The sequence below is a fragment of the Megalopta genalis genome, chromosome 17, assembly GCF_051020955.1.
Source record: "Megalopta genalis isolate 19385.01 chromosome 17, iyMegGena1_principal, whole genome shotgun sequence".
NCBI lineage: Eukaryota > Metazoa > Arthropoda > Insecta > Hymenoptera > Halictidae > Megalopta > Megalopta genalis.
In genome coordinates, this window is record NC_135029.1 from 2,180,233 (window position 1) to 2,200,703 (window position 20,471).

The 20,471-nt window shown below is 37.5% G+C and overlaps 1 protein-coding gene across 5 annotated transcripts in view; it reads right to left on the bottom strand.

Moving 5' to 3' along the window:
- LOC117222855 (semaphorin-1A) overlaps positions 1-20,471 on the bottom strand; it is an 870,584-nt gene that overhangs the window by 478,064 nt on the left and 372,049 nt on the right. For all 5 annotated transcript variants that reach the window (XM_076527085.1, XM_076527084.1, XM_033474843.2 and 2 more), the window contains one exon: positions 2,934-3,030. In XM_076527085.1, the coding sequence (XP_076383200.1) occupies positions 2,934-3,030 (97 nt within the window). The remainder of the gene's footprint in view (positions 1-2,933; positions 3,031-20,471) is intronic.

The following is a 20,471-nucleotide window of genomic DNA, read 5'->3' on the forward strand; positions in this document are numbered from 1 at the left end:
ACAAACAACACATTTTGTTTTAGTCAATTCGCCAACGATTAATTTCCAAATGTCAACTTTCATCGGAAGGAAGAAATATAAAAAATAATGTTACTAAACTGCAAGTTAACGCTAAATCAACCCTACCGATCATTCTGGCCGGTTATACGTTTCTGAACATAAAATTATTGAAATTATTAAAATCTCTTCATGGTGGAAAACTGTATAAATATCTTAGTTCGAGTATTCATTATAGTGAAAATGTTAGAAAGTTTAAATAAATTCAGTCTTGTCATTCTTATTAAGCAAGAATCATTGGGAATATTTCGCGAATGGAAAGGAAGGTAGCGATTTTCTATCCATGTGCATGCTCTTCTATAAATAAGGGTATGACGTTCAATCTATGCAAGGTTATGCTGGCGCAATTCAGCGACTGAAAATGTAATCCCGAAGAATTGGACGCTCGCGTCGTCGTTTCTTGATTCGAAGCTCCGCTTAAAGAGTTCGCGAGACTTCCGCCTTTAAAGTGAAACATGTCGCGTGAAAAGCGTCAGGAAGGTGTTCAAAGGTGCGAAATACGATCCACTATCACAACGAAATGTGTCACCGGCGGAATTCGAAAACATAAACCACAGTCAACTGGAATCCAGTTCGTGCGCTCTCTTTCTCGACAACGATTTAGAATTTACGATTTTTCCTCCCCAGGGAGGTTTACATTTCCCGGCGCTTTCCTCGTGGATAAGAACGTGCGCTCGAGAGACGCGTTAATGTATAATATCTGCATTTATTTCAAATACTTGCATTTCCCAGATCGTTATCGACCGGGTAGACACTTTCGCGTACGCGATACGTGAAAGGGAATATCATAAGTGGACCGCGGATTATCGTGGAAATGGAAAAATGACAAGATTAATTGCAAGGAACATGTATGAACAGCTCAGAAGGCAATCAGTGTTGGTCCATTATTATTAAATTAGCTGTAAAAAATAACAATGCCGCTAATAACGCGAAGCATAATTTTTATTATAATTAAATAGAAAAGAAATAATTAATATTAATATTTAATTGTTTTATTTAATTTTTATTATTTTTACTTTTCTTATAATTTTGTTTTTGTTTCCTTTAGTCATTCCGTGGTCAATATAAGTACTGCTGCTTGTTGTTTATTTACGAAGAAATCGACTATATTGATTTATCGACGGGAAGATAATGATATGTTTGCACTGCGTAACTCATTTCAAAGAAAAGTGAACTTACACCGACCATATATGTATAACTTCGATCAGAATATCTCTCCTCTTTTAATAATTGTAATGAGCAGACTGCGGATCATTACGCAAAATAGAAATTTTATGCATCATTTTCGTGAAATAAGAGATGTGTCTGTCGTTCTCTAATAATTTTAATTAATTGGAAGTTAACAGAATTCGCGTAATATAATTAAATGTATTTAATGTAATGCAATGAAAATGATAAATAGTACAAACATAACATATTAAACGACGACGAACGAATGCAATATAATAACAATATAATAACATTGTAACAAATTTCAGTTGACAAAAATAATGCATGAATCAAAATTCTTCAATTTTCATAATCTGCCTCTTTTCTTAAATTGCATCTAATCAATCTTGCCATACAAAATCCGCAGTCTACTTATAATTAGACAATTCATTGTTTTGCATGTATATTAGACAATTTACTATTATAAATGTAAGCATATATTAGACAATTTACTATTATACATGTACATATATTAGATAATTTATTATTAACAATTAATAAAATCTACACATATAAACGGAAAAAAATTCGCAGTTTAATTATTATTATACTTCGTGCAAAGTTTTTAAATGCAAGAGCACGTATAAATTAATAATGTCCAATAGCATTTCTATTTTCTCTTCATATGTAATTTTTTAGTTAACGAAGGAAACTTTTCTTTAATTAACATTTTAATTCACGTATATGTATGTACATGTATAACAATAAATTGTCTAATACACATGTATCTTCCAATAACAAATTGCCTATTATTCGACAACCACTAAAATTTGTCATTTCGTGGTGTCAAGGTCAACGTCAAGGTTTATTTTAAACACAAGAAGCTAAATATCACAAAAATATTTTAGCATCGCAAAGCATCCAAAATCTTCATAAGCGAAATTAATCGATTTGGTTCGTGAACGTTCATTCTTCGAAGCAAATGTCCGATGACTTCCGTACCGCAACATGCGTCGACGAAAGCTAACAGGTTAAAATCCCCGAACACCGTCTTACCGCCGAATCCCCTGTAGAGTTCGACATTACTGTATTGTATTCACGGTAGAAAATTCAGCTCGACGGTCGCCCCGACGTATTATCCAAACATTTGTCGTTTACTTTGCGTTAGACGTTTCCTATCGTCCCCCGCCCCGTGCCGACGCACGCCGTATGAAATTATATTTGCAGAAGGAGACGAACGTGAAGTCGAAAGAAAAGCACAGCCGCAATAAAACGCTAATGTAACCGCGACTACGATAATGGGAACGGAAAGGAGACGTTTCTCCTACGGCGTTCCTTCGGCGTTTCTTCGGCGTTCCTCCGTCTCGGTAATTGAAACCAATTTATTCCATATGAAATGCCCGGGTGGCTGCCGGCGATCGATCCAAGGGAGCACGACTCATGTAAAATTAAAGAGGACACGTCATAAGGGGCTGCAGGCAGCCTCATAGCGACGCCGATACCGCGTCATCGGTCTCGTGCTGCGTAATCGAGGGAGTGACTCGCCGGAAACTTAGCGGCCACGCGATCGAGCGACTGGAATCTAACCGATGACCATCTGGTGACCCTTCTCCTTGCAGCCCCTTTACCACCGTTCCCGCCCCGATCCCATGCTCTCTTCTCCTTCCTGTTTTACCCCTTTCCCCATTCCCAGCAACCGGGAAAGAATCGAATCACGTAACAATTACCTGGCGCCAATCAGGATGGAAGTGGTCGCGCGCTCCAGGAGCTTGAAGTGCTCCACGTGGCTCTCGTTTCCCAGAAACCGCTGGCCAATCACCTCGCCTGGAACAGACAAACCGAATGGACATGTTAACCGAGTTAAACAATTAATTGCGCTTGTAATACCGGTAATGATTTTCGAAGCAACTGTTCTACGCCGAACCGGTATCCTGCTGGTCCAAGATCTTAGATACCCTAGCAAGCGACTCGTTCGTTCGACGGATCTATTCCTGCCAAGGAAACTTATGGCTTCTACTCGTGTACAGCAGCGTACGATACCAATCGATTGGAACTTTCAATTTGATTAGATGATTGATGAGAACGATTAAAGGCATTAATCGTCGAAAAATCGACGATCGAATCGAACGATCGATGAGATTAATCGTCAATCGACGATTGAAAGACACGGTAAATATAATTGTTGATTTTTTAAATAGGATCGGGAGAATATTTTCATGTAATTCTGTTAAGAATTCTCTGTATCGTGTTATTTACTTTATTCGATTTTTGCATTTGGACCACAGACGGGAATTCTTAGATTAGTTGTTAATCACGACTAACAATTGAAATCGTTCATTTCGATTAAGATTAACGGTAAAATTTCAATCGATAATTGCTATTAACGATTAAAACGAATGAAATCGTCAATTGCGATTAATGGTTAAAACGAATGAAATCGTCAATTGCGATTAACGATTAAAACGAATGTAATCGTCAATTGCGATTAACGATTAACAGTAGTAATTCAATCGTTAGTCGTCGATTAATATTTTACCGAGCTCTGGCGTATAGAGGAACCACAGTTATTAGAACTAATTATGGGAACGGGAATAATTACGAATAATAATAATAATAATTACGGTCGTTTGTTTATATAGGATGCTAGATCGAATCTATAATCATTATTCTAATACAGTTTTTGCAGCAACAATTGATTTTGTAGATCATATTTACCGTTCCCGACTTCAAATTAATTTTTTTGTGGATCACATTCACGTGTTTCGCAAAGCAACTGATCCCTCTTGCAGATATGATTCATCCTCACGTAAATCAAAACATTTGAAGCGTAATATAAATTTACATACACCTTGTAAACTGATACTTTTATTATATGTAATTAATTTTCATTAATCTTTAATAATTATTTATAAAATTTCATTGAATTCTTGAATTTCATATGGATTTTATTACAAATAATTACATGTCAATATAATAAATATAATGACTATGTGAATATAACTTGCAAAGGAATCAATTTTGTTCGCAAAAAGCTGAATAAGACTTGCAAAAGGAATCATTCTATTTGCAAAAGGCAGAAATGCGAAAAGAAAAATTATGAAATTATTAGGACCTGAAGTCTTGATTTTTATTCTATAAAATACAAAGACTTGTAAAACGTCGGGAAGACTGTGTAGTCTGTAATGGCAGTTACTTAGACTATATAAATTAACTAGCATTTTTCCACAGATTCAAAAATTCACAATTTATTTTCAAGCAATACAATAATACATTTTTATAATAATTTTTATTTATAATGCGGACTGGATGCAGCTGGTATAATTTTATAGGTTGGCTAATGCGAAGTATGGATATCAGTGAATAAGTGCACTATTCTCAGACTTTGAAGTGCAATAACATTAGACTAAAAGGGTGTATAATGTTTTCTTATCGTGCACCTCGTGAAAGCTTCAAGCGGGCAAATATTTGTACGTAAAATATTTACCATGAATCTTTGTTATCCGTCAACTGTCATACGTTGTGAGAAAATAACTCTCAAAGATGGTGGATGCGACATTTATATGGTCGAATATCTTAGAAAGTATTGATGCTAGACGAACGTTGAAAATATCAATGTGTATTTTTAAATAAAGAATGCAACTGTTTTAACCCTTTCGCTACTACGGGTGACTATAGTCACCCGCCACAAAACGACACCTGCATACGATGGGTGACTATAGTCACCGGCCACAAGATGCCACCTATACACGACGGGTGACTATAGTCACCGGTCACAACAATGGAACCAAAAGTTAAAACAAGGGCTATCGCCTCGCTTTCCTCTGTTCGCAGACGCTATCATCTACCAAAGCTACGATCAATTGTAATAAATCTGGTCATATTAACCCAACGTTTTTGAAGCAAAAGACTTGGCCCCGAATGCTGAAGACTGCGCGCGCTTAACCACTTAACGTGCACACTCGAGTTAACTCGAGCGCGCTAAACTGGCCAAACTGTGCACACTCGAGATAATTCGAGCGGCGTTGTACTTTACGTTGCTATAATTTTTCACACTCGAATGCAATCGAGAATTGAAAATAACAATGTGAAAGCAAACAAAGAACAATCGTTTTATTGATATTTATCATTTACATGGGATTGTAAGCTATAACACTTACTTATTCAAGTATAAAATATATCCTTTTTCTATACTTATCACTTACGACTTATCTTCTTCCTTGTGAGCCGCTTTCCGACAGCGTATTCATATTCAGATTCTGATTCGCTCATTTTTCAATATATATTTTACTAAAATATAATGTAAAATAAAATATTATAATAATAATAATAATAATAATAATAATATTAATAACAATAATAATAATAATAATAGTAATATTCTGAAAATTACTAGTATTGTTATTATTTATGTTTTAAAAGTATAAATAAATAGTTTTACTGATAATAGTGTTCATTCTGAAATGGGAATTCGAAAAGAAAGATTAAAAAAGTCGAGGTGTGTGTGTGTGTGTGTGTGTGTGTGTGCGCGCGCGCGCGCATGTAATATTACAATATTCGACTATTTTCTGCAATGTTATCAAAATCCAGAATTGCAATAAAAATTTTGATTATTTTTGTATTTTTGTAATTTTCTTGCCAAGACAACGTTATAAATTGTGTTTTTTTTACATTAACAAAAATTGATCTTTTTTGGCCGGCCTTTTTAAAAAAAACTGTGCATTAAGGGGTTAATGTTTCTGCTTTCGGCAGGGTGCTCCGTTCTACACGAGGGACTCCGCGGCGAGGCCCGCCGTAGCGAAAGGGTTAATTGACTTTCGATGAAACTCCATTCGTTAAAATAATATATTCGAACGTCGCACCCTTTTGACGATATCTTCGACACGTGTTTTTTAATTAATACGAATATAAATTAAAATTTCACTGTTGAAATACGATTATATATGTCAAAATTGGGTAAATGCAATTTAAAATAATAATAAGATTAAACGAATTTGAAAATGCGAATATATTATTTTTAATCTATTAAAACAACTAGGCGGAGAAAGAATTTCTTAGTTAATTTCTATATCTTCCAATTAACGGAGACATTTTCAATTTTGCATTGAAATCTGCAGTCTACTTATTATAGTTGAACTCTTTCCGAGTTTTTTTCAATTTGAAATTCAGAAGATTAATCAACTAGTAGATTTCAATGAAACTTAAGCTTTCCCTAATTTATGATTGTTGTTTTTATTGTATTACTATTATTATACCTATTTAATAAGAATGGTTTACAAATAATGTTCTCGTGCAGTAATTAAACAAATATTATATCTATAAGTTTAAAAGTTCTTTTGATTCGTCCAAGAAAACTGTCGGAAATAAAACAAATACTGATAAATGTTAGAGTTTCTACTAAAATTGCATAAAATTCGATGTCTATCGTTTCGATATACAGCACCTCCATGCGCAAACATAAATGAAATATTTAAAACACAATGTTTCCGTGCCCAAAGATCGTTTCCGAAGGAAACTGAATTTAATCATTCACGCATTGGGTACCGTTTCGAAAACGCATATCTACCATTTGTCATGTTTACTCATAACGAACGCGGATTGTATTAAAATGTCATTCGCTGTGCATCGATTCTGTTGTCTTTCATTATTATTCACTGGTTCAGTGAAAGTACACGTCAAAAAGGAAATTGGCGAGGTAAAAGATACGTTCGACATTTCCGATTTCTTCTGCACGCAAAATCACGTGCTCTTTCATGATTCCATTAACCGCAGGATATCCTGTGCGCTACGTTTAATGGTTTCCTCGTACATGCTTAGTATAATGATTAATTTCGAAGATTGCTACCTTATCCCTGTCTTCGCCTGATTTTGATGTTGTAAATGACTTCGCATATAAAATCGGCGTAAACACGTATGCTCGTTCTTACGTGATCAAATTTATGAGTCACTACACGCTAGATACGTTATGCCGTGTAACACTCTAATACACACCTGCTATAGTGAATTTATTAGCGCGTCAAGCAGGACGAATAATGCAACCTAGTGAAAAGTTAGTCCTCCTATGAAAATGTAAATTTGAACAGCAATTATCTCGTAAGTTTCATTTATTAAAAGAATGTTATAACACAGTGATATTTTTAATCGTGCTTTCCGATTTGCAGCAATTTATCATTTATAATTTGTAACGTACCAAATAAAAATGCACTTATACAATTACAAATATTACATATGTATTATTATTCCTCCGAAGTGAAAAGATATACGAATGTTTTCACCGAAGGCAATATCATTTAAAATAGCATCTTATACACAAATTATTATTGATTGATTATTCATGAATTTTATCAAATTCATTTAATTTTATGATAAATCATTGCTAACGTACCAGCGACGATGATGCATATATAATTCCATCCGATAAATATTATTATTTCTACATGTTATTATCGTAATTGTGCTGGTATATGTTGAAAAATATCATTTGCATAATACTGAAAGGATTGAAAATACGGAATCTTTGACAGAAACGAAATAAATCGTAATGAACAAATTGCAAGCGAACCGATATAAATAGTACCAGTATAATTAACAATTCTTTGGTAACGATGGTGGAGAACAATACAAAAGCTATTATAGTTGCATGAAAATGGCGTAACCGAATATCGGACGATGATATTTACGCTTCCTGTATGAATTGCTCAGAGATGGAATTTTAAAGTAATAAAAAAAATATGAAAACAAAAATGCTGTATATTAGTCGATGAAAATTTCAATGTACAAACGTGTTCCCAATTATTTTTTACAGTCGGACGATTTGTACGTATTTTCAAAACGTGAATATTTTGCAAATATTCTTGTTTTTACTTCAATTTTACTAGCTGTGTTTTATTAATAATATTATGTTTTAATCAGATATGTTAAATTACTATACGCGATTGTAGAGAAATAGAAGATCTGACAATATTTAAAATAGAAAATACATGCTTGTATTATAAGAAGAATTTCTTGAAGAAGTATACAAGCATTTACATTGGATATTAATTATTGACATCGTTCCAGTTCCTACTTTCCAGATCAGATAAATTTTGAACGCGAAGTGAATTTTCATAATGCAAGTACAATAAAATGTGTTCACGTTTGTGGTCCAATGTTTTTAAATTAAATGAATAAAACACATTGCTCTCTCTCTTTTGCTGTTTAATTGGCCATCGATTTTCTTTTGTTAATTTATATACAATTTTATGGCACTTCAAAGACTTTTTTTATGAATCGTACGATTCTGAAGATATTTATACTTCAACCCAATGTTGACAGAGTCTGTATCATTTTGTATTAAGGAGTGTAACCTAAAAATTTTGTATAAGTTACACCAAATAGTGATAATCGCGAACAAAAACCTAAAACACTAACATCAAATGAGCTCTAACACCTGTGTTACTTTGTAAAGAATAACAAAACTGAATTTGTTTGTTCCTTTCACCACTTTCATTATAATTTACGCTAGGATTAAGTAATCGATTCGATCATTTCCTATAAAAAAAAAGTGTTTATAACTTTAATACTTTTAGAACAAAAACTATGAAACCAATCATCTTGATTTGTAGAGTAAGTTTAAACCACAAATGGGTACATCAAATAGGGAAGGTTTTGGCCACAAAATTTCTAAGAAATTAAATCAATCTTTGTAATTTGCCCTTGTAAATTATTGTTTCGATAATCAAGAATATATTTTCTATCCGAAAGGTACCATTATTGAGAAATGACAAAGATTCTTTTATGGGAAATGATTAACTTTATTTTTTTATGCAAACATACATTCTAATAAAAATGACTAAAAGTCCAAGGTTAAAATTAAAAGTCCAAGCAAACGCAATGTTATCATTTTTATAAAATATTTATATATTTTATAAAATATTGTTTCTCTTTTAACATAAAGAAGGTTAAATTCATTTAATGTCTTGGACGTAAATCGAAGAAACTACAACTAAACCAAAAACATAATATTCGCTTCTATTTCCAAATACATTCTACGGAACATGTTCGCATAGATGTTTGCAAATGAATTATGCAAACTATTCCATTAAAAACAATTTAAAAATAAAAAAATACGAAACCGGTCATTTTAACCGGTCGGCTTGGTGTTAACTGTATTTTCCAACCATCTGAAGGAAGCAACTCGTCGTCAAGAGAGCCATGGCTGCGATTAAGTCCATTCACCCCGAAGCACTTGCACAACAAGTGCCTCCATAAAATTGATTGAATCTAACGTTTTGAATTGCCGGTGTAAATGCAACTGCAGCTATCCGAGCATTACGTCCACCTAATTAATAGATCCCGACACGATTTCCAATTTTTCGCAGCGAATCTCTTCGCGTCTCGTCGCCGTGTTTCATTCTCGCTTCTCGCGCGATAATGCCCTCCGATAAGACCTGCCCGCCTCCCGTTCCGACAATTCTACGGGAGAGTCCGCGATTACTTCGAACGATAACGATCGAACGGTGACTAACGTCATGATCAAGAAACGAAGTCTGAACTTCGCTGCTCGGGACTAGGAGCGAGAACAAGCAAGTAGGAGCAAGTTGATGCGAGTAGGAGCAAGTAGAGGCGAATAGGAGCAAGTAAAAGAGAGGGTCGGAACGGTTTGGAACTTTTAACCATGGCGGCTTTATCCTCGCGGAGGGATTGCCGAGAAACGCGATGGCGGCGCAAAAAGGGCCTACGGGTCGCCCACGAGACGCGAGCCCGCAAAGAGAAGAGAAAGGAATCGCTGCGCGGCGTGTTTTACTGCGTTATAAAACGCCTCATCATTACCTTTCCGCGTACCTGCTCGCAGCTCTGCGCGAGGAACGGCGATCAAGGCAGACGCGACCCGCGTCCATGAATGGATTTTACCCATATACACAATCTCCGCGGTGCGCCGGTACGCCCACGCGGCCGGATTTATGTGCCAGATACCGATGTGTGGGTGTATTGGCGCGAGCGGCCGCGTCTCAATGGAGGAAGGGCTTGTTACGAGCGGCCGATAAAGGTGTAGAACCCAGCAAACGCCGAGGATAAGGAGGAGGCTGACGTGGCGGTAGAGACGCGGGACAGGCGACTGCCGTGTGAGAGGGAGCACAAAAGGAAGAGAAGAGAGAGAGAGAGAGAGAGAGAGAGAGAGAGAGTGCGGGAGAGCAAAAAGTTGCAGGTTGGAAAGGGTAGGGGTGGAAGTAAACCGGTGACAATTGTAAGGTGCAGAAAGGGGAGGAAAATGGGTTATAAGAAGGAAGAAAGGCAAGGGGACGAGGCCAGGTAGGCGGAAGTAAAACCGGCGCTCCGCGGGAGGGGAAGAAACGAAGACGGAGACGCGTGGGCAGAGGACGAGCCAGAGCATAGCGGTCCGGGAAACAATAATTCGTGGCCAAAATTCAATCTGTCAACTTTCATATCTGAACAAAATTTGTTCTCCTATCCATTGACAATTCCTTGGAAATTCGAAATTTAAAATATTACCAAAATCATATAAGGTAAATGCGCCTACTGTGGAACACTTTACAGAGGGTATAAGATTATCATCGATTTCATCACAGCTTAAAAGTATTATTGTTGAATATTTATACTATTTTTAGATAGATCGATGTTTCTAGACAACGCACGATGAACTTGGAAATATTTATTTAATATTAATCAAAAATAATACGAATAAAATAGTAGAGTCCGAGCGTGTACCTATTATGGAACACCGTTTTCGTACCGTGTCCCCTTGCTTGATATTAAATCTCCATATTTTGGAACGCCTACTTGAAATGCCAGCTCCAAAATGGGGATATCGAGTGTGAAACACGGATTCCAAATTGTTCCATAAATGAAAGAGGCGATGAGAAAATTGAAGTATACATTATGGAACAGTATCTTCTTGCCTAGGAACACCCGTATTCGAATAAAAATTGATCAGTACTCACTTGTCTAAACATTAGAATATTAAGACCTCCAAAAAGAATTTCTTTTTTATAAAAAATGCTGGTCATCTCGATTGTTTAAATTTTAATACATTTTTTCCGGCTTGATACTATCCTAGCAGGTGACGAGACGAATTCAACAATCTACTGTGCTATAATAAAGTATGGTGGAAAGAGGAAGTGGGCAAAAAGGGACGGAAAGGAGCTGGTGGGCTGGGGAGGAAGAAGAGGAGCACAAGCAAGAGAATTTTTCAGCCTTTATATACTCGACGATAAAGTGCTGCGCCTACTTTGTGGCAACTCCCTCCTCGATTCTTACCCTGCACCCTACCCCCTGTTAAGCCTCTCGTGACCGACACACCGCCGCAACGCTTCTTGCGCTGCGTTTACGATTCTCCCATCATCCCCGCCTCCTCCTGCACATCGCACCTCTCCAGGCCCATTTTTATATGTTTTCTTCGCATGATCTAGGGCAGAGAAGCCAATTACTGCGCGGGACTGCGCTTGGCGGGCTGCGGGAGTTTTCGATACTGAAAACAACCTCAGCAATTTAATCGACATTTCTTAGGAACTTCAAGGTAAATCTCAAAGTTTCTTTCGGCGTGGTTCTTTCTAATTTCGGGGACATTTATGAAACGAGACTTTTTACCAGTTTTGGGTACTTTTTGCCCGATAGTGAGTCGGTTGAATCAACCGATGTCGGTTCCATCGTAGCCGTAGCCTTATCCGCGTTACGCATTCGCGACTGCGATACAGCCCGTAGTCGTTGATCGGAAGAGGAAAAGAGTGGAAGGGACCAGCGTGCGGAGGGCTCGAGAGAACATTCATCAGTGCCCATCCGATTGCAGAAGTCATTTTCTGAATCGCGGCAGTCGGCGGGGATCGACGGGCATACTTTCGGCACTTTCACGGAGGTGTTCGAGTGGGTCTCGAATGAAGATCGGCCTAAGCACCCGCAACGGGAGTGCCTGCGCGTTTGGGTAATTGGGCGGCGACGAATTTATGAGTCCAAAGAGATCCCCTCGCCAGCCTCCGCCTTCGCACGAGCCGGCGCTCGACTCCTCGAGTGCCGACGCATTTACGCTGTTCAGCCAGCGAGAGGTGAAATTGATGCGCAAGATCCAGCCTCTCTGTACGCCTGCTGCCGGATCCAGGGACCAAGGGACGCTGACGAGTGAGGCGATTATTCGCGATTATGCGCTCGCGAATCATTACCTATTTTTAACTCGGCGTCGGGGACACTTGGTTAGCGTTGAATACGTGGTCTCGGGACGGTACGGGTAATCCGTGTTTCTGGAAGTCTATTAGCGGCGAAGATTTGTTGCGGCTGACGGTCTATTTACGACATTTCCCGCGAGGAATCTGTTTTCACGCGAGTATTGTTTATTGACGCGATGCCTGCTGCGTCGAGATCAAGAGATCTTCGGTTTTCTCTGCGGGATAACGCGTGCTACCGTATGCACAGGTTTTTCATCACTCGAAATTCATCATTTTGTGGACCATATTAATTAATACCTTCGTAGATCATATTTATCTTTTTGCAGTTCAAATTGATCCTCTTGCAACTTCAAATTCATCCTTTTGTACATCACATTCACTTGTTTGCAAATCAAATTAACCCTTCTGCACATCAAAATTGGCTATCACTTATTAAATTCTTAAGTTCCGTGTGAATTTATACACTTACATGTATATAAAGTAATAAAAAAATTTCATTACAGATCTTCTTTAGTCTTCTATTGCTTATAAAATGCCATTTAACACGTTCACTGCAGCGTTACCCGTATTCGGGTGACAGCAAAAGTTCTCATCGGGCACCACGTCACCCGTAATTCGGGTGACGCTGATTTGACTACTTACAAAGGATCTCCGAAAATATTTCGACAAATATTCTACAGGAGGTAATGAAACTATTGAATTCTTATAAAAATGGTTTATTAAAAAAATTATTCGCAGTGTACAACATTAAAACATTCTCTGCAAAGTTGAGGTTGATCAGGACAAGCTTGGACAAAAAGTTGTTTGTCTTTTCAGATATGCTCGTGCCTCTGATCGGTCCATTTCGTATCTTTTATTTGAACTGTAGCTTCCTCAGTATCGTCAACATTTCTTTCTTCTTCCATGACCAATTCTCTCGTAAAATCTCGTCAATAGTATCTTCATAACATTCATTATCACTAAGATTATATTGATCGGTATCCAAATCAGAATCTGACGATGTAATTTTATTTATGCTTCTCCTTCCGGGCAATCCGATCTCTTTTCATTATTGAAAGAAAATAAGGGCAGAGATTTTAACACATTGCGGACGGGGCTCTGCGCGTTCAACACGCCCTCAAAGACCGCACATTTTCGAACGCTCCAAAAACATGCTTGGCAAGTAACAGGAAGCGGATACGCACATTTCTAATTTGCATTTAGTATTCTTAAATAATACTATATATACATAGTTTATATATCTGTTTATTATATAAGATTTTTTACATTTTAACTATTATTTATTATACAAATTTGAATATTGATTTAGAGTGGCTATAATGACTGATCATTTCTACATGCTTGGAATGATTCATTTGTTTCGCTAAAATTACTTAGGAATGCGGGAGGCTTCGTTACCACGGTTACGTAACAGAAATATTTGCGGCTGGTTGCTTGTTGCCGATTAAATAAAAAAAACATGAAAACGAGATATCTCGTGACCCGTCCGCAACGTTCAATTTGCTAAAAACGAGATATCTCGTGAGCCGTCCGCAATGTGTTAAGTTATACCATTCGGTACTCGGCAAAGATTCCAACTGTTCATGCAGGAACAGAAACAGATATGAATTAACAGCGCACGCTTCCTATAGCGGCACGGGTGGCCTGTAGGAGATTTTGTTGTAAATACGCGTGGCAGTCAACGTGTTAATTTACAAATTTAATACGAAGTTTATTAGAAATTCTGACATTTTTCATTAGAAAATCGCAGATCAAAATTGGCTTCCTTTTATTCCATTCTTCAGTTTCGTGTGAATTTATACCTTTATACAGTGTGGGTTCAAAGTCGTGGACCAGGGGATGATTCTACATGTAAAAATAAGTCGAGAGAAATTAGTAACATTTTTTTCAATTAAGATCGCGTTTTCAAGAAAAATTAAGCTGAAAAAATAGTATTATTGAATAGGCATCAAGTGGCGCGTCCGGCCGTAACATAGCAATTCTACTTCTGATCATGCTACAAGCCATGCGAACTTGGCGCATCTTTCGACTCAGTTTTCTCGAAAACACAGACTTAAATGAAACATGTCATTCCTTTCTTCAACTTATTTTCGTAGAATCATCCCCTGGCAGGTTGGACCACGTTTTTGGACCCAGCCTCTACAAATTCCATCAAATACTTGCACTTATATAATAATCTTTTACAGAAATAATTTTTTACAACTTGCGCAATGCACACAAGTTAAAAGACATACTTTATAAATATATTTATCAAACATATATATTTTTGAACAAGCCCCTAGCTACCCTACATTACAAGTATCATGAAACACGGTTATTTCCCGTCAGCCTTTCGCTAGTTAAATCAAGTAAAAGCACGGTTTCATTAATTTTTTACCAGGATCTGGCATAAATTGTTGCGATACAAAGTATTATAGATACTAAACCCGATAAAAATCGCATACGTAATAGCGTGGCCCGGTCTGCGTGCTGGTTGCAAATAAAAATGGCCGATGGTGTCCAGACACGGTAGCCAATCGCATTCCGGAGCACGGCCACACACACACGCGCGCGCGCGCGCGTAATAAATCTTCGAAATTCAATTTTCTCGAAAACGAAGCATCATACGAAAATATTTTATTCTGCGTTCTCTATTGGTTATTGCACACTGAACCGGCTCCTTTATGTCCTCGCAGCGAGTTACGATCCAGCCAGTGTATCGTTACATTCGAATTTAGTTTGCCATTCCTTCTGATCAGATTCCAACACCGATTTCATCGATCGAATCGGCCGATGCGTCGCGGCGCGACGGACAAACGAAGGCCTCCGGTCTCGAATTCTATCGCAGCGATCCGATCGGCCGATTGACTTTCGCGGCTATGAAATAATTTGTCAACGCGTGAGAAATCGAGTCGACCGGTTAATATTTGGCACCAAGCGAACCCCGTGTCAAGCCAAAAACACTTCGCGACCAGTGACACCGGAAAGGCCGGTTCGAAACGCCTGGAGCACGATGACTTCTCGTTCAAACGAATCCAACGAGCCTTTTATTTCTGGTTTGTATCCGCGCAACGCGTTCACCGGCGCCTTAGACCGTGTACAGGTTATCTGTCCATAAATGCCCAACCAAATATCGCGTAAATGGGGAGAAATTTACACGGTTTTAAATCAGCTAAAAGATGCACGTGAATTTTCTTTCTTTATTTCTAACCTTTCCGAATTATATATATATATATATATAAGCATCTTTTAGCTGATTTAACATCGTGTAAATTATATATATATTATATTATATATAATATAATATATATATAATTCGGAAAGGTCATGTCAAGGTTATGTCAAGGTTATGTAATATATAATAATATATAATAATAATAATATATAATATAATAATATATATAATATATGTAATATATAATAATATATAATAATAATATATATATATATATATATATATATATATATATATATATATATATCTTGTTAAAAACTGCTGTTATGCCTCGTTTATATATAGGATATTACAGCAGTTTTTAACAAGATATCATTTTGACTGCGAATGACCTTTAATAAATTATATATATATATATATATATATATATATATTTGTTCTGTATATTTAGTTACTAAAGGTTATTTGCAGTCAAAATGATATCTTGTTAAAAACTGCTGTTATGCCTCGTTTAGAAAATAATATAGTTCAATTTATTTAGTTTACGTATATCATTTCTACTTACAAATGTTTCTCTGAATTATTGTTACATCTATTATTCTGAATTATTATGTACTCCATTTCATTGAATTTATGTAGAGATAATAACATCAACATAGCATGATGATAACATTAATTCGCAACTATTGATGTATCTTAAAATAAAGCAATTTTTATCTATGACGGTTCCTGTCGATTTCTTAGTTCAGGGTTTATGCGAAAGTTATGTTATAGCAGGTCGTTGAATTCGTCGTAACACGAACGATAATAATATGAAGCAAAGAATGTGCAGTGCCATTTAGAAAATTCAACGTGACCTCGATTTTGCACCGAAAAGATAACAGTTCTTTTTCATTCAATATTTTATTGCGTAGCCGACAAGAAACCGATAAACTTTTGTTCGAAACGTTTCGTTGTCAGATTAACAAAAGTGTTCGAAAAGATTCGGACAAGTTTCAACTTCGGTCGAGCTTCCCCGTTGTGCGCGCGTATTTTATGTTACGTTGCTCCACCGTCGCAGTTCGCTAAAAAACCTCGCCCTTCCGACAATCCGCGGGAAGAGACGGTAAAGGGGACGGAAAGTTGCGTTTGATTACGAGCTTCGACGTTGACGGGCTTTGTGTCGCGCTCAACCTTCCGAATGTAATCCTTGCAGCACAACCAGCTGTATAATTAGCGAATCAGTGCTCATTAGATTCCTTAATCTGATCCGATCGTGATGCTCGACGTGACGCAGCGGTCTCTCTGCACGGCGAATCGCAAATGCGAAAGCTCAATTAACGACCTTTACTCATACACGCGATCGTCTTAAGAGCATTAAGGAGTTTCGTCGTTCTTTGCACGGGGATTGTTCAGTAAAAACATGGAGGTTCCTACGATAATATGTCACGTCGATTGTATACGAGTGATAATATTCTAATTGTAAAAATTAATGTAGTATTGTGGCGGACCAGACATAAAAAGACACGTCCTTTTGCATATGCCTTTTTCGCGTTTTCCCGACGCAAGGCGTACACACCCCAATAAAACAATAAAAACGTTGGGACACAGCTTCGGACCATAGGTCCCGGATCACCCCGGTCGGAAAATCTTCGGGAAAGGCCTTCGCCCTTCCCAAGGACTTTCCCTTACCAATAAGGGACCTCTCGACCGAGAGAAGTCAGTTAGCAAGTTTTCCTCCGACTCTCAACGTGTTCATATTTCTCTCTCACCCGTCACTCGTTTACCTTTACCTTCTACACACTGTACCTCATCGCCTTTTGTTACAAGTTATATTAAAGTTCTCGTTATATAAAAACCAAAAAAACTCTCGGATTATTTTATATAAACCGTCGCAGTAACCCCTGCGACAAAGTATCGTAATTTATTAGGTATGTTTAGGACGAGGAGGAGTGTTAGGCTTAAGACCGTAGTTCTAAGACTTTGTGTTTAGGGTAGGCAATAAAAGAGATACGTTGGCGAAGGCCGGGTCAGATGGGAAAAACGCTTGGCGACGGAGACCCGGCGGATGCGATCGCCACGTTTTGAGAAAAAGGCAGGCAGAGTGTGTTCGAGAGTCGTCGAGTGAGGAACGTTACGAGTCGTAGAGTTAAGCGAGTAGTTATAATGTTAGTTGTAGATACGGTACGCGATATTCTCTGTCTTCATCACGTTTCAGTCCTTTTCCTAGTCTCTACAGATTCAATATTGTTTAAATATTGGACAAATTTCTACATTAATTTTCGTAATTGTTTATTCTCGCTAAAGTAACAATCTATAGTTTACAAAAGATCGCTACGAATTTAATCGTACAGCAAAACGTGTGAAAGATGTTCATTTTTGTGTATTCGACACTCCACAGTTTTCAGAAAATGAAGCATTCTATTACCAACACGGAACGAACAAATAAACAATCGTGCAACAGGAGGAGACCGAAGCAATCGAATAATGTGTGAAACGTAACTGTTGGGCAATTATTATGCGGGAAATTTAAATCGAGATTAAAGCCGCACGAGCTTGGGGCCGACGCAATACGTATTATATTTAATCGGGGTATATAAATCGGACTTCAAAGTTACACCGAGCCATAAAGGATTAAGGCAATAATTACTAGACTACGGATCTTCATGCATGCTTTCATTTTCATGTGATTATACGAAAATTAAGACGAAAGGAAGTTTGCCTACGTCAACTAAAAGATAGTCATTGTGAAAAGATAATTAAGATGCTACTAGATCTTATTGATTTGTGTGTTTTCTTGCATCGAAAAGATCTGCATACGCCATAAATGTATAAAATCCACAGACTTGTTATTACTATAAGATTATATGGAACGTACAGCAAAAATATCCCGTTTACTCTAACGTGAACGTCTTATGGCATTTAATAAGGTCTTTATTACCAAAAATAAGGACATGTAATCACTAGGGTGTGGAATTGACGTGTCTACGACAAAAATGAATAAATAAAATGCGTATGTGTTGTCCCCGTCTGATTACAAGTATTAGAAGATGAAAGACATTTCCATCTATAACTTACTACTGTGATCAAAAAGTAAGGTGAATTTGTTTATAAAATGTAAATTCTTTGTTTATTCTTCCAAATCAATTTCATCCCCTTCAAAGTAATCCCCGTCCGATAAAACGCACTGTTTCCGACGCTTTTTCCAGTCCTCGAAACAGTCGGAATAGTCTTTTTCCGGTATAGCCTTCAAGACCTTCTTCGATTCGGTTTTTATCTCCTCAATCGTGTCAAAACGGCGTCCCCGCATCGGCTTTTTGAGTTTGCTGAATAACCAGAAGTCGCACGGGGCCAAATCAGGCGAATACGGTGGTTGCGGAACGATATGAGTCGAGTTTTTGGCAAAAAAGTCGCGAAGAACCAATGCAGTATGACATGGCACCAATCGAGACTTGACGCGTTTGAGACACAAAACATCCTTCAAAATGGTTTGGACTGAGCCAAATGATATTCCAACACTATCAGCGAGGTCTCTCATTGTCAGTCGACGATTTTCAAGCACCAAATCTTCGATTTTTTTGGACGTGGCCCTCGTCGGTAGACGTTGATGGTCGTCCAGAGCGCGGTTCGTCTTCAACGCGTTCTCGGCGCGCTTTGAACTCGTTGTACCACTTATAAACGTTTTTTTGTGCCATAGTTTGATCACCAAAGGCCTTCCGCAACATTTTCAACGTGTCCGCACAAGAATATTCGTTCCGCAAACAAAATTTGATGCAAGTTCTTTGCTCAACAAAATCACCCATTGTAAAAATCGAAAAATTCACTTTTGGTCGTTTACTAAAACACGTGTAACTCGGAGATAATTAAACCTTTTAACAAACAGACGCTTGGCAATTGTTATAGACAGTCCTACCAACCTAGGAAAAAAACAATTGCCTGCCTTCCTAATGTCCGGGAGTTTTAAATGACAATTTCACCTTACTTTTTGATCACAGTAGTATGTTTCCTCCAATTTTGTCAACTTGTTACAATTATTAAAAGAGGAAAAACATTTTCATCTAACTTATGTTCCTCGCAGACCACTAGTACAGTATTTTCTCTATTTTGCGCAAAGTTCATCAGTCTAGTAATTACATTGGGGTCTTATTTAATGAAGGAAACTTCAACTTTCAGAAATTTTCGATACCGGATTGAAAATCCGCGCGCCGCGTTGCTTGTTTTTTAATGACGAAGAAAAACCGTGCACTGGAGTTCGAGTTGCTATTTTATAAACTAGCCCTTCACGCAAACTGTCAAAAGAAATAAGTATCGGGCTCTAGCCAGCAAGTTCTAAAATTATAACGAACTTGCCCCAGTTTAGCTTCCTTATAAATTATCTTTGAAAAGCGTATCTGCAACTTCTTCCAAGAATAACACGAATCCCCCATTATTCGCCAATATTCATCTTGCTTTGATAGACCAAGCATAGCCGGTATAATACCAAAAAATAATAATAATAACGACAGTGAAATATTTCCCGTTTACGGTAAAGTACAAAGTTTCCGGTTTAAAACTTATCGAGGCAGTTTATGCGCTATTTTGGTAGATGTTTCTGCGTGCTGGTCGTAAAAATTGTAAGCGAATGTCCTTTGACGCGGGATTTATAACCCCGGCGAAAGAATATTAGTCTCTTTTACGAGGATTCGTGACCGAAACAAATTAAGACAAGCAAGCACTCGAGCAGATCGTTGTCGACTATGATTCCCGTGGATTGCTGGCGGTCGCGAAACAACGGAAAATGCTGATTACAACGGCGCGGTTAACATTGGTACAGCTTCTTTCCGTAATAACGGAAGTATTGGACAGTTGAATTTGACCGTAACTAACGGTTCATTTGTTTCAACCGCGATATTGTTTCGCTTGCGATGTTTCAACTTGCACAAAACAAGTACAAGTCTCTACTCGATATTTTATCTTGCCTTATTTTTCATGAAAAAAAG